Consider the following 13678-nt stretch of genomic DNA (forward strand, 5'->3'; position numbering starts at 1 on the left):
AGTCCATTACTAATCTTGCGGAACAAATGACCATCAAGAAATGTTTCCAGTACTAATCTGGAAGCAAATGAACCTCAGAATGTTAGTCATTACTAATCTGGAGAAATGACCTCAGAAAAGTGGTTAGTTACAAAAATCTTGGGAACAATGAACCTTCAGAAATGGGTTAAGTCATTAACTAATCCTGGGAACAAATGACCTTCAAGCAATGTTAGTTATTACTAATCTGGGAACCAAACTGAACCTCAGAAACGTTAGTTATTACTAATCTTGGGACAAATGAACCTCAGAAATGTTAGGGTTTATCTAAATCTGGGAACAATTGAACCTCAGAAACGTTAGTTCATGTTACTAATCTGGGAACAAAATGACCTCAGAAATCTTAGGTTATTACTAAGCTGGGAACAAATGAACCTCAGAAATGTTTACTTATTACTCAATCTGGGAACAAATGACCTCAGAAACGTTAGTCATTACTAAAATCTTGAAGAATGACCTCAGAAAGTGTTAGGTTTATTACTAATCTGGGAAATGACCTCAAAATGAAGTGTTAGTTCATTACTTAATCTGGGAACAAATGGACCTCCAGAAATGTTAGTTCATTAACTACTCTTGGGAAACAAATGACCTCAGAAATCCTTAGTTATACTAATCTGGGAAAAATCACAAATGGCCAGAAACAGAATTAGTTTATTTTAACTAATCTGGGAACAAATGACCTCAGAAACCAAGTTAGTTACTACTTAATCGGGAAAATTCCCCCCCCCTGACACACGGGTTAAGTTCTACTAAATTGGGACATTCCCATGACTAGAAATGTTAGTCATTACTAATCTGGGAACAAATGACCTCAGAAATGTCAGTTATTACTAATCTGGGTACAAATGACCTCAGAAATGTTAGTCATTACTAATCTGGGAATAAATGACCTCAGAAATGTTAGTCATTACTAATCTGGGAACAAATGACCTCAGAAATGTTAGTTATTACTAATCTGGGAACAAATGACCTCAGAAATGTTAGTCATTACTAATCTGGGAACAAATGACATCAGAAATGTTGGTATTACTAATCTTTAGAAATGTTAGTCAATACTAATCTGGGAACAAATGACCTCAGAAATGTTAGTCATTACTAATCTGGGAACAAATGACCTCAGAAATGTTAGTCATTACTAATCTGGGAACAAATGACCTCAGAAATGTTAGTCATTACTAATCTGGGAACAAATGACATCAGAAATGTTGGTATTACTAATCTTTAGAAATGTTAGTCATTACGAATCTGGGAACAAATAACCTCAGAAATGTTAGTCATTACTAATCTGGGAACAAATGACCTCAGAAATGTTAGTCATTACTAATCTGGGAACAAATGACCTCAGAAACGTTAGTCATTACTAATCTGGGAACAAATGACCTCAGAAATGTTAGTCATTACTAATCTGGGAACAAATGACCTCCGAAATGTTAGTCATTACTAATCTGGGAACAAATGACCTCAGAAATGTTAGTCATTACTAATCTGGGAACAAATGACCTCAGAAATGTTAGTCATTACTAATCTGGGAACAAATGACCTCAGAAACGTTAGTTATTACTAATCTGGGAACAAATGACCTCAGAAATGTTAGTCATTACTAATCTGGGAACAAATTACCTCAGAAACGTTAGTTATTACTAATCTGGAACACTGACCTCAAAAGTTAGGGTTATTACTAATCTGGGAACACCTCAGAAAACCGTTAGTTATTACTAATCGGGAAACAAATGACCTCATAAATGTTGTCATTACTAATCTGGGAACAAATGACCTCAAAACTTAGGTTTTATTATAATCTGGGAACAAATGACCTCAAAACGTTAGTTATTACTATCTGGGAATGACCTCAGAAACGTTAGTCTTCTAATCTGGGAACAAATGACCTCAGAAATGTTAGTCTTACTAATCTGGAAAAAATGACAGAAATGTTAGTCATTATTAATCTGGGAACAATAACCTCAGAAACGTTAGTTCATTAACAAATAATCTTGGAACAATGACCAAACATCAAAACGTTAGTATACTAATCTGGGAACAAATGACCTCAGAAACGTTAGTCATTTCTCTCGGAACAAATGACCTCGAAAGTTAGTTTCTCAAAAAATCGAAACAAATGACCTCAGAACGAAATGTCACAACTAGAACAAATCCTCGTGAACAAATGACCTCAGAAACGTTAGTCATTCATCTAGGAACAAATGACCTCAGAAACGTTAATCATCAATCTGAGAACAAATGACCTCAGAAACGATGAACAAATGACCTCAGAAACGTTAGTCATTCATCTGGGAACAAATGACCTCAGAAATGTTAGTCATCAATCTGAGAACAAATGACCTCAGAAATGTTAGTCATTCATCTGGGAACACATGACACTTTTACCGTCTAAGGGGCTGTTTTGAGAGAACACTTCTACATGAGGTGAAAGAAGTAAAAAGGTTTCTCATCATCTCACTAACGTCTTTGCTAGCGATGGTGAAGTGGCAGTCCTGGCAACGCCAGACAGCATCACTGCTGAGAGGAGCTGTCGAGAGAACGTGTCCACCACACTGGCTGCACAACAGGGTGCTCAGGTTAGCCCCGAACTCTGTTGCATCGGAGCATCGCAGGCAATTGCATTCAAAGAACTTAGATATCTGTTTTCAGAATAAGGAAAAAAAAGGGGGAAAATGGAAAAAGAAGGATCAACATAAAATTGCAATGCATAGGGAAAGGGCCTGGGTGTAGTAGGATTAATTACAAAATTATTGAACACTATTCCAATATATATATATATATATATATATATATATATATATATATGATATATATATATAATATATATCATATATATATACTATATATATATATGTATATATATATTGAAAAATCATTATGAATAACCGTTCTATCTAGAAAGATTACCGAGTAACGCTTCAAACAAATCATGTATTTCCATTTGTGATCTTTATTTTTCAAGTGAAACAGAAAATCATCTTCAATCCTTCAGACCAACCGCAAATCTTCAACTACGTTGCCTTTTACTGGTGTCACAAATCACCAAGTGAAGGATATGAAAGGTATTGTGACCTTACTGAGGAAGCCATTGCAATAAACAGATAATATAAAAACAAATTCAAGACTCAACTCACTAAGAGGTCTTGACGCCTTCTGATTGTATTCCAGAGGTCATTCGTATAAGTCGCTGTGATTGGGGCGCCCTTCGCTATGGGCACCGTGCTTTTGACGATGGCTTTCATGCCACCCGTATACACGCTCCTAGTGTTGGGACAACAGTCGTGCGCCAGCATGGACATCCTGGGGAACACCCCCTGAATAGATTCGCCGTTCAGTTTCATCTCAAAGGCGTTCGTTTGTATAATGCCGCAGATTTTATAGATATCGGAGGCTTCTATTTCTTTGAAGGTAATGACTTGACTGTTGATAGAGAAAATGAAATGGGACCATATATTATATATATATATACATATATTATATATATAATTATATATATATAATATATACTATATATATATACATATATATATATATATATATATATATATATATATATATATATATATATCTGTATAAGGCATACAGCAGGGTCCATAAAACACTCAACAAGGCCACAATTTATTCAAACAAAACGTTTCGCACATGTTCTATGTGCATTTTCAATCTGTAAATATAACATAAAAATCATTAAAATTCACAAAAAACTAAAAAAAATATTAAGAGAAATAAAAGGTTATTATTAAAACTTTTAAAATTAACATTATTTAAAAAGGTTACAGTAAAAAAGACCCAGTGCTCACCAAACCATTCAGAGGAGAAGGAGAAGAACGAATGACCAAGATTTGACACCACCCTACGACTTCAGTTATGCGAGATAAAGAGGAGAGGCGGAAACGTTAGAGTTTAAAGAAGGAACAAGCCGTTTGATGTATAATGACTCAAGGGTAGTTAAGTAATCACTATGGCTCGTACCACCAATAATGGAGAAATGCTTTTTGTTGACTTCAATTTTACATATAGAGGCATGGTTCTTTTTATTAGAAAATTCGGGTTTACTCAGTTTCTGGCCCGTTCTATAACTGTATCCCATATGGCTACAATATCTCAACTGCAGTAACCTGCGACAAGATCCAACATAAATACCGGGGCATCCCGGGCACTTGAATTTATAAATAATGCTGGACCTCATGAAGGTCTGCAGCTTGTCCTTGTAGTTAAAGAATACGCCAATCTTGAGTGGGTTGATTGGAATTAATTGAATATTAAGGCATCCAAATTCATGTTCAATTATTTGTTTAATTTTGGTTGCAAAGTTGTTGTCCGAAATAAACGGGATTGTGGCAAATATATTTTTCTTTGGGACATTATAAGAGGGTGTCGGTCTCTTTTTCATAATGAGATTTTGTTTTTAATCAATTTTTTTCACAGAATTCTTATCCAAAAAACTTGGTTTTTAAAGTAATTAACAGGCTGTTGTCACAACACTTCTCTAATCCGACACCCTCTTATAATGTCCCAAAGAAAAATATATTTGCCACAATCCCGTTTATTTCGGACAACAACTTTGCAACCAAAATTAAACAAATAATTGAACATGCATTTGGATGCTTAATATTCAATTAATTCCAATCAACCCACTCAAGATTGGCGTATTCTTTAACTACAAGGACAAGCTGCAGACCTTCATGAGGTCCAACATTATTTATAAATTCAAGTGCCCGGGATGCCCCGGTATTTATGTTGGATCTTGTCGCAGGTTACTGCAGTTGAGATATTGTAGCCATATGGGATACAGTTATAGAACGGGCCAGAAACTGAGTAAACCCGAATTTTCTAATATAAAGAACCATGCCTCTATATGTAAAATTGAAGTCAACAAAAAGCATTTCTCCATTATTGGTGGTACGAGCCATAGTGATTACTTAACTACCCTTGAGTCATTATACATCAAACGGCTTGTTCCTTATTTAAACTCTAACGTTTCCGCCTCTCCTCTTTATCTCGCATAACTGAGTCGTAGGTTGGTGTCAAATCTTGGTCATTCGTTCTTCTCCTTCTCCTCTGAATGGTTTGGTGAGCACTGGGTCTTTTTTACTGTAACCTTTTTAAATAATGTTAATTTTAAAAGTTTTTAATAATAACCTTTTTTTCTCTTAATATTTTTTTAATGTTTTTTGTAAATTTTAATGATTTTTATGTTATATTTAACAGATTGCAAAAATGCACCCATTACAGAAAGCATAATTTATATATCATAGATAATAAATACTAATATTATATAGATAAAATAATAATAATATCGATATTTATATAGAGTATATATAGATATCCGTATAGATATACATATTATATAATATCATATAATATATATATTATAATTTATAATCTTATATATCTATCTATATATATATGTAAGTGTTTACATAATAAAAATATGGAATGTTAGTCCATATATATAAAAGTCTAAAACTAAAGAGGTCAACCAGATTGCTTGCAGGAATGTGATCAGACTAGAGACGCTAAAGATGACGTATACAATAAGTATGTAGGCTAAGATAACATGCCGTTCACCTGTAGTCATTCAATTGTTTATAAACATTAGTCCAAGCTCCCTGCTTGAGACAACTACCCCGACCTATAATTCAAACGGCCTACGTGATCTGTAGCGTGTCTCATTTTGTTTGTGTGTTCGTATGAAACTATGTCATTTGTATGTATGTTCATATGTTCGACTACTGTCTGTTCCTTCATAACTTGTAACAGAGATGGTAGACAGGCAGAACAGAGGTTGCGATCGTCATTATAAGACCTGTACCTCTTTACCTAAGCTTTATCATGTAGAGGAATAGGATTAGCCATCATCATTGGCAGAAGCGATCAAGCTATCGTTATTAGAAGACTTGTACAATCATATCTGATCTTCAGCATGTAAAACTTCAGAAGAATACATATATTTTTATATTTCGTGTTTTCTACAAGAACCTCCTCACCATGAGTTTAACACATCGTCGTAATAACCAACAAGATAATACAGACTTCGTAAATGATCTACAAACCCCCAGACACTCCATTGAAGATGGAAGTGCAATACCAACCGACTTAGCGTAAGATTATCGCTAGTCTAACATTACCTCATAGGGCGCCTTATCATACAAGGCACAAGCCCTAATATTGGTGGCCAGCGTACCAGACGAACTCTACAACGTCCTACGAAGAAAAACCAGAATAATAAATCATGTATCATAAGAAGTCAACGACGACGGAAGCAGCAGATTCTTCAAGCAACCTAGTATCATCGTTAGTGAGCGACTTCAGAAAACAATAAGAACTCTTCAACGACGACGAAAGCAACAGATTCTTCAACCAACTTAGTATCATCGTTTAGTGAATAACTTCAAGAAACAAAACCGACGTGTCTTTTTCCTACGGCAACGCAAGCTTCGTCTCTCATTAGAATCATTCAAGAAAACATCGTTAGTGAGCGTTTCCGGCACTTCAAGAAACAAACCGAACGCGTCTGCAGCATCGGATCTTTCAAGGGCTCGAATCATCGAAACAACGCGCACGGGGGAAACTGAAGCCAAACCAGGTCATCCGCTAAATAGAGAAGGAGGACCAAGGCCGTGTGTCGTTATCGGAACACCGTGACTTCCCACAAAAGCAAGCTAAGTACAATTTTTTATTCATTTGGTTGGAGTAACTCTGAGTGTTTCCTTTTGGCAGGTCGAATTTCGTTATTCCTGTGGCTGAAGTTACGAGACATTCTTAATCTTACTTTTTTACAGAAATTATCAACATCATTGAGATTTCGCTACTGCGAGTTTTTATCTTTGAGTGTCTGTTTCCAGAAGTTCTACTGAAATATCATAATCATATACTATGTTAATTTTATCATTTTGGGTGATTATTAATCCCTTACGTAACAAATCATATTAAACAGTGAATATGCGTTTACGCAGTGGACGTCTGTATTTATACAGATGCATGGATAGGGTCGTTAAGCACCGTAGTGATTAGAAAACACACAAAAAACAAGTGGAACACCCGTACAAATCTAGATAAATTAGAGGTAACACTATTTCGGGTCATGACAATAAATGCTCCTTTGCAAAGTCCCGATCGCAGTTTTCGCCTTGAGTTTTTTGAGTTATAGAAAATATCGAACCTCAATGACTCAACTTAACTTTTAAAATATGGCTGGATCGCAAGGAATAACATGTCTGTAAAAAACTTTCATCAGGCTAAATGCGCTGACCAGGATCCCTCACTATTTCAAATTTTAGCAAAGAATGAAGTACAAACATTTAATATTGTATGCAGTAGTGATAACTTGTCTTATTAGTAATCGCTCAGTTCCTAATAGTTCGTCATTCATTGCTTTATACATAACCAGCAACATAATGCTAAAAACACACAATATGTTGCCGATGGTAATAAAGAGAAGGATCTTAATTATTACAAAAAGAAATAGAAACAGTAGCCCGTTCAGAATCAAACAAGCAAACTCGGTGACTGTGTCACCTAGTCAAGCGGTCAAGGTCAGTCAAAAACTGCCGAAGTGTTCAAAGCATAGCAAATTCCATACAATAAGCGACTCTAGCAGAGTGGGGAAAAGCGATGTTGGTTCATACATACCGATATCTTTTTGAATTAAAAAGGATTTTTCCTATGAAACACACGACTGTATAAAGTAATCAGAGCAGGTTTTCGTTTAATTTTAATACATTAAGTTATAATAAATACTGGTGGATTAAGCCCAACTGTACGCACCGTAAAAATTAGAATATCTTGTTTTATTTCTTTAGTAAACGTAATATCCTGTATTTACGGACTCACTGTCTGTTGTTCGAACTTCCCTAATGAGAAGTCCGGATAAGCGAGCGCTTACAGATACCTCTATAGTTATAAAAAACATTGATCTGTATCTAGCGTAATTGTAAGATTCATCTAGGGGTATACAAAATATTATCTTACATCCTGCAAAATAAGGCGTGTTTATCAAATGAAAATCCTATAAACCTTCAAACATATTAAAATCCGTTTGAACAAAAATGAGACAGTTAATCAAATAATAACTTATATAAAGGAACTATACATTTGTCTCATAAATCGTAACATAGTTCAAATGACCCAACAGAATTCTCCCACAACTGCAGTCGTAGTTTGCACGCAAAATCTCGAGAAGCATGCACCCTCGAATGTCTTAGTGCGTGTAAAAAGACTTTGCTGGGAAATGAAATTTTAATCCTTCCCGACACTCTGAAATATAACGATTTCTGCGAACAAAGCCCTAAAAGTATACATATCGTGGATACGGAAGTTATAAATATCGCATTTTTTATTGTTGCTAATTTTTAATCACGCCCAACCAGTCGTGGATGAATCTCTCTGATAATCTATCTAAAGTAATATCCGTAAAGTCATTCAAGCAGAGGTGATTCAGCAGAATTTTTTTTTTATCTTCTACCTGAATACCAGGAAGTTTCTCCACTAGCGAGTGATCTCTGGGAGAAAAACGGATGTCATTGAAAACAAAATACGGTCAAAGGACAAACATAAAGCTATATACGTACCTTCGTGTAGAACCCCAATGAAATTTCAAAATAGAGATAAATGACGAAGTTGAAAAATGTTAGTAATAGGAGCATTAGGAAATCAAATAAGCCCATATAATTTTTTTCCCTCAAACGTCATGCCATAAAAGATCGGACTTGGCGTATCTGCGTAGATTTCTGTCGCTTAAACAAGGAAACGACTTCCGATAGTTTCCAGTGCGATGTACCGACGACATCTTATCTCTGTTAGGTTAGAATAAATTTTTTTCACCAACTTGGACTTACTTAAAGGCTTTTACCTGATACCATTACCTAAGTGATTGTACCTCATACACCGTTTTTTTCAGCACACTCAGGGGACATTATCAATTTTTACGTATGCCTCCGGCTTACGTTGCACCCCAATTACAATATAGTGTTTGGAGATTTTTAGGGGATACCCTACATGCCTATATGGATGATCTTGTAATCTTGTCTAATACCTTAGAAGTACATTCACATAAAGTAGAGCTAGTGCTACAGAGACAAAGACAAATAGTCTCAGAGTAAAATATATAAATGTGAGTTTTTAAAACCGAACATGTTTATCTAGGTTTTATGTGTCTTGTCAAGGTCTTAAAGTAATCCATGGTAAGGTGTCGGCTATTCATAACTTTCCGGTACCTATTAACGTAAAAGGGGGATACAGCACTTTTGAGCAATAGTGGGTATTACAATCGTATGCAAATATGTAACTCTTCAATCATGACAGCTCCTTTAACAGATCTTACGAAGAAGAGCGTAGATTGATTATGGTCTAAAAAGCATCAACAGGCGTTCGATATCTTAAAAGCGGAATAATGCAGCTTACCTAACTTAAAAATCCCTGATTTAAATAAGGATTTTTTTTTTTTTTTTTTTTTTTATTGCAACAGACGCCTCAGACCAAGGGGTAAGAGGGATACTACTTCAGCAATATGATAAACAGTTCTTTCCTATAGCTTTTTATTCACGTAAACTAAAGCCCTCTGAAAGTAAATATGCAGTAATAAGCAAGGAAGGGCTAGGTATCTTTAACTCACTAGTACATCTTAAGTTCATAATCTATGGCTATCCTGATAAAGTCCTTACTGAACATGAGTCCTTTACCGAGTTTTTCAAAGGCTTTAATCACAGTCCAAAAGGAACTCGGTGACAAATGATCATTCAGGTCTTTGGAGCCAGGATAAGATATCTACCTGGGAAAGCAAATATCATAGCTGACGCATTATCCCGCAATCCCGCACCATACAGCAAAGAACCATTAATTAGGCTAAAAGATATAGAAACATCCGTGCCTATTGTTAAAACCGTATCTAAACAAGAAAATTCCTTAACCCAAGAGATCGCGACCATTGCATATCTGGGTCGGAGCGCAGAACTGTTACAAACTGAACAAAGCAAGAGTCGGCAGCAATAAGCTAAATAATAATCACTTCGAACGAAAACAGGGTCAGCGGCAGCTAAGCAAAAAACAATAAACACTTCGAATGGGAACAGGGTCAGCGGCGGCTAAGCAAAAACAATAAACACTTCGAGCAGAAACCCTAAAGCAAAAATATATTTAAAGTATGTGTATCAGAATAATGTAATCAAATGTAATATTATATGTAGGTCCGTGACGAGGAAAACCCGAAGAACACAGCAGATGACTAACGACCAGGTGGTAATAATAATCTCTTTCATACCAATCGTCATAAACTGGTTGCATTCCGTCATCCAGGGTTCCCTACTATGTCACAGAAAGCCAAATCACTGTTTTACTGGCCTACAATGCTTCCAGATATAAAAAGCACCTAACTGATTGTAACACGTGTCATGAAAACAAGGGATACACTAAGACACCTGTCAGTTTAGGGGCCTATCCTGTGCCAAATCAATCCTTGAAAGAATATACGTAGAATTATTAACAGAATTACGAGTCTGACAGAGGGAATAAACACTTCTTAGTGTTAATAGTTCCTTGACACGTTATATAGAATTAATAGCACTAAAAACAAACACCGCAATGGAGTGCGTTAGGAATATTTATGAGTGCTAAATCAGTAAACATGGAATTCAACACATAATAATCTGTGACTCGGGTGGTGTAAATCAATAATAATCTCCTTAACACGTTGTGTGAATTCCTATCCATTAAGAAAACCAATAGTATATTTTATCGCCCAGAGTCAATCGGTTTGGTAGAATAACGGATAATTAAATAGGAAGTGTCAATGTCTTACGAGTTACAACTCGTGATATCGGATCCGAACTGGATTATAGCGGTTCTCGCGGTTTTAAATACCTTTATCATTTATATCTTGTATCTATAGAATTGATGCCGCAAGTAGCCTTATACGGTACGCCGCTAGAACACTTTTCCACATATTCAAGCCAACCATTAATTTATCAAATATATATAAAGAAAATATATAAATAAATAAATATAAAAAAATAAAATAAATATGGATACAAGTGGAGTCAATATAATACACTCCGTAAGAAGTCGGATGGGTTACAAATTATAATAAAAAATGGAATCACGATAAAATCAATAACGCTTAGTAATGACAAATAAGCTAAGAGTTCAAACACATATCAAAACCTACTGACATATTGTCTGTCCCGGTGATTTATATTCGTAGTCAATGTAAAAAAAATAATAATAATAAAAATAATAATAATAAATAAATAAATAAATAAAATAAAATAAAAGAGATTTTAAAGTCAGGAAGTCTAGAAGTGAAAATGTTATCTATGAAATAATCCTATATGAATCTTATACAGGGCTAATAATATATATAGAATTTGTATGGAAACCTTTTTCATTAGTTGAATAAGGTATATTTAATTTAACATAATTACAATTATGCAGATTTCCAACATGAAACTAATATATTGTTCAATTTTGGTACTGTTTTTTTTTTCAGACATTCTTCTCATGTGGGTCGAGTATTAAAAAACAAAAAAAATTTATCCTAAAGTCGTATTTATTACAGCAAGTAACGTAACTCTTAGCTGGCTGAGAGCAATCTCCTGCCAAGTGACGACGTCATCATTGCCGTATCAGCATTTGTTCCTTTTAACCTCAATAATCTGCTTACATAGGCTTCATCTGTGTGTCGTCTCTGCTTGCAAAACAGATTGACTGGAGAAAGGAATGCTTAGCCCGAACTTCTCATGGGCAAGGCAGACGTTAGTACAAGTGTCTATCGGTGTGCGCAATGCAACTTTAGCTAAGGAGTTGCAATCATTTTAAAATTAATAACAAAATAAGCAAATAGAATTTCTATAACAACGAAATGAATTAATTTTTCTGAACCTCATAGACATTTAGAAGTATCAAGATATATATATGAAATATTTACTTGCAACATTAGCCTATTACAATTCAAGTAAAACATTCATGGGAAAATGTCACATTTTCATGAAAAACCCAAAGTTTATTTAGAAATTAGTTACATAGTGGGTTTTTTTTCGTTGCATCTCCTACCTATTAATAAAGTTTTTAAGAAATTAACCTCAGAGGATGCGCGCGAGAAAATTGAATATGAAACTTTTGTTAGGGCACATAGGATCAGATTTTATCACAACTTAATTTCAGTTAGCATAGAGAAATACAGAATCATGATTAATATTCTCTTTGACTCTTATGTTGCCTGGCAATCTTACAAATAGCTCCGTTTTCCACTTCTTTGTCTAGTAATTTACTACCAGTAATATCGAATTTTCTTTGGGATTTGTATTGATATCTGTTTATTTGTTATAATTATGGATATTTTTACAGTCATCATAGACCTGGATAGGTTCACTCATTGTTAATGCCATGGATAAAAAAGTTTGTACAGCGGACTCTTTTGAATTCCAAAATATCAGCGAATTCATGTGGGTTAAGTCTGGTCTAAATGGCTCTCTTCCCTCCCCTGTATTTGGATGTCGTCTGAATTTACTTTGCCCTTGTGACAAGTATAATTTCACTTGCAGGCTGGTTAATGGAACCGGTTACAGTATCCTGCAGTACGAGAATTTCGCATCGCAACTTCAAAAAATCGTTCGTCGCAGCGGACGACTACAGTCAAGTAACAACCGCCTACAATGTGAAAGGAATTTCATGGACTTCTTCGACCGACACCGTATCTCGTCGTTAATCTCGTTTTAATGCGGAACGCTCCGGTGGCTGTGGAAATCGACTACAAATGGGACATACTTCCGACAATTACGACCCGAAGGATATTCAACTCTACTTTGCTGGCGAAGGACTCGTGCTGGGGATGTTTTTTTATTCATCGCGAACGTAATCGTGTAGCTTAGGATGCAGAGAATAAGTATGAGCGCAAAAATAGAACGTTGGACCCGCCCAGGCAAATTTTCCCCTTGTTTTAACCCTGTGAAATAGGCCGTTTCATTGGGCTATAGGTGGTTGTCTGGAACTGTGTAATGGACGAAAAGTTGTTCGAACGCTAGTTAAAAGTGAAGTAGTATAACCTCGGTCATGTATCCTATATATATAAAGTATCATGTATCCTATATATAATTGATCATAAATAACAGAGTCGAAATATATCTTTGCGTGTACGCAATAGGAATCTCTTATATAAATGATCATAAATAACAGAATCTAAATACATCTTTGCGTGTACGCAATAGGAATCTATTTAAAGTGCACATATATTAATCATAATTATATGAATCCATATACATATGTATAAACAAATCAGGTAGCCTATAATCAATCTGTTACCTTTTATCTTACCAATATCTGCAGTTATATATGAGTTAGTATATTGATTAATGAATCAGTCAGCATAAACATTAATAATGTTATCAATTCATATATGAAAATTTTTATCAGTTAAATATGTTTTTATCATATTAATCTTCATTCTATGCAATTATCAGAGTACATTAGTATTTTCTGTAGCATATGTATCTTAATGAGATGAAGTGAAAAAACTGTATCATTATATATCACGTGATCACTATTATTTACCAATATCATTGTTTTATATTTTATTACTTGAATCAATTCATATACACCATGAATTTTTATTTACTTATATATATTCACATAGTGTCTGTATCAC

At 34.9% G+C, this 13678-nt stretch overlaps 1 protein-coding gene across 1 annotated transcript in view; it reads right to left on the reverse strand.

Moving 5' to 3' along the window:
• Positions 1 to 13678, reverse strand: part of LOC135209352 (uncharacterized) — a 95315-nt gene that overhangs the window by 9635 nt on the left and 72002 nt on the right. The window contains exons 15-16 of the mRNA XM_064242050.1: positions 3174 to 3459; positions 2502 to 2678 (exon numbers count right to left, since the gene is read on the reverse strand). Of these exons, the coding sequence (XP_064098120.1) occupies positions 2502 to 2678; positions 3174 to 3459 (463 nt within the window). The remainder of the gene's footprint in view (positions 1 to 2501; positions 2679 to 3173; positions 3460 to 13678) is intronic.

Source organism: Macrobrachium nipponense, chromosome 37 (genome assembly GCF_015104395.2).
Source record: "Macrobrachium nipponense isolate FS-2020 chromosome 37, ASM1510439v2, whole genome shotgun sequence".
NCBI lineage: Eukaryota > Metazoa > Arthropoda > Malacostraca > Decapoda > Palaemonidae > Macrobrachium > Macrobrachium nipponense.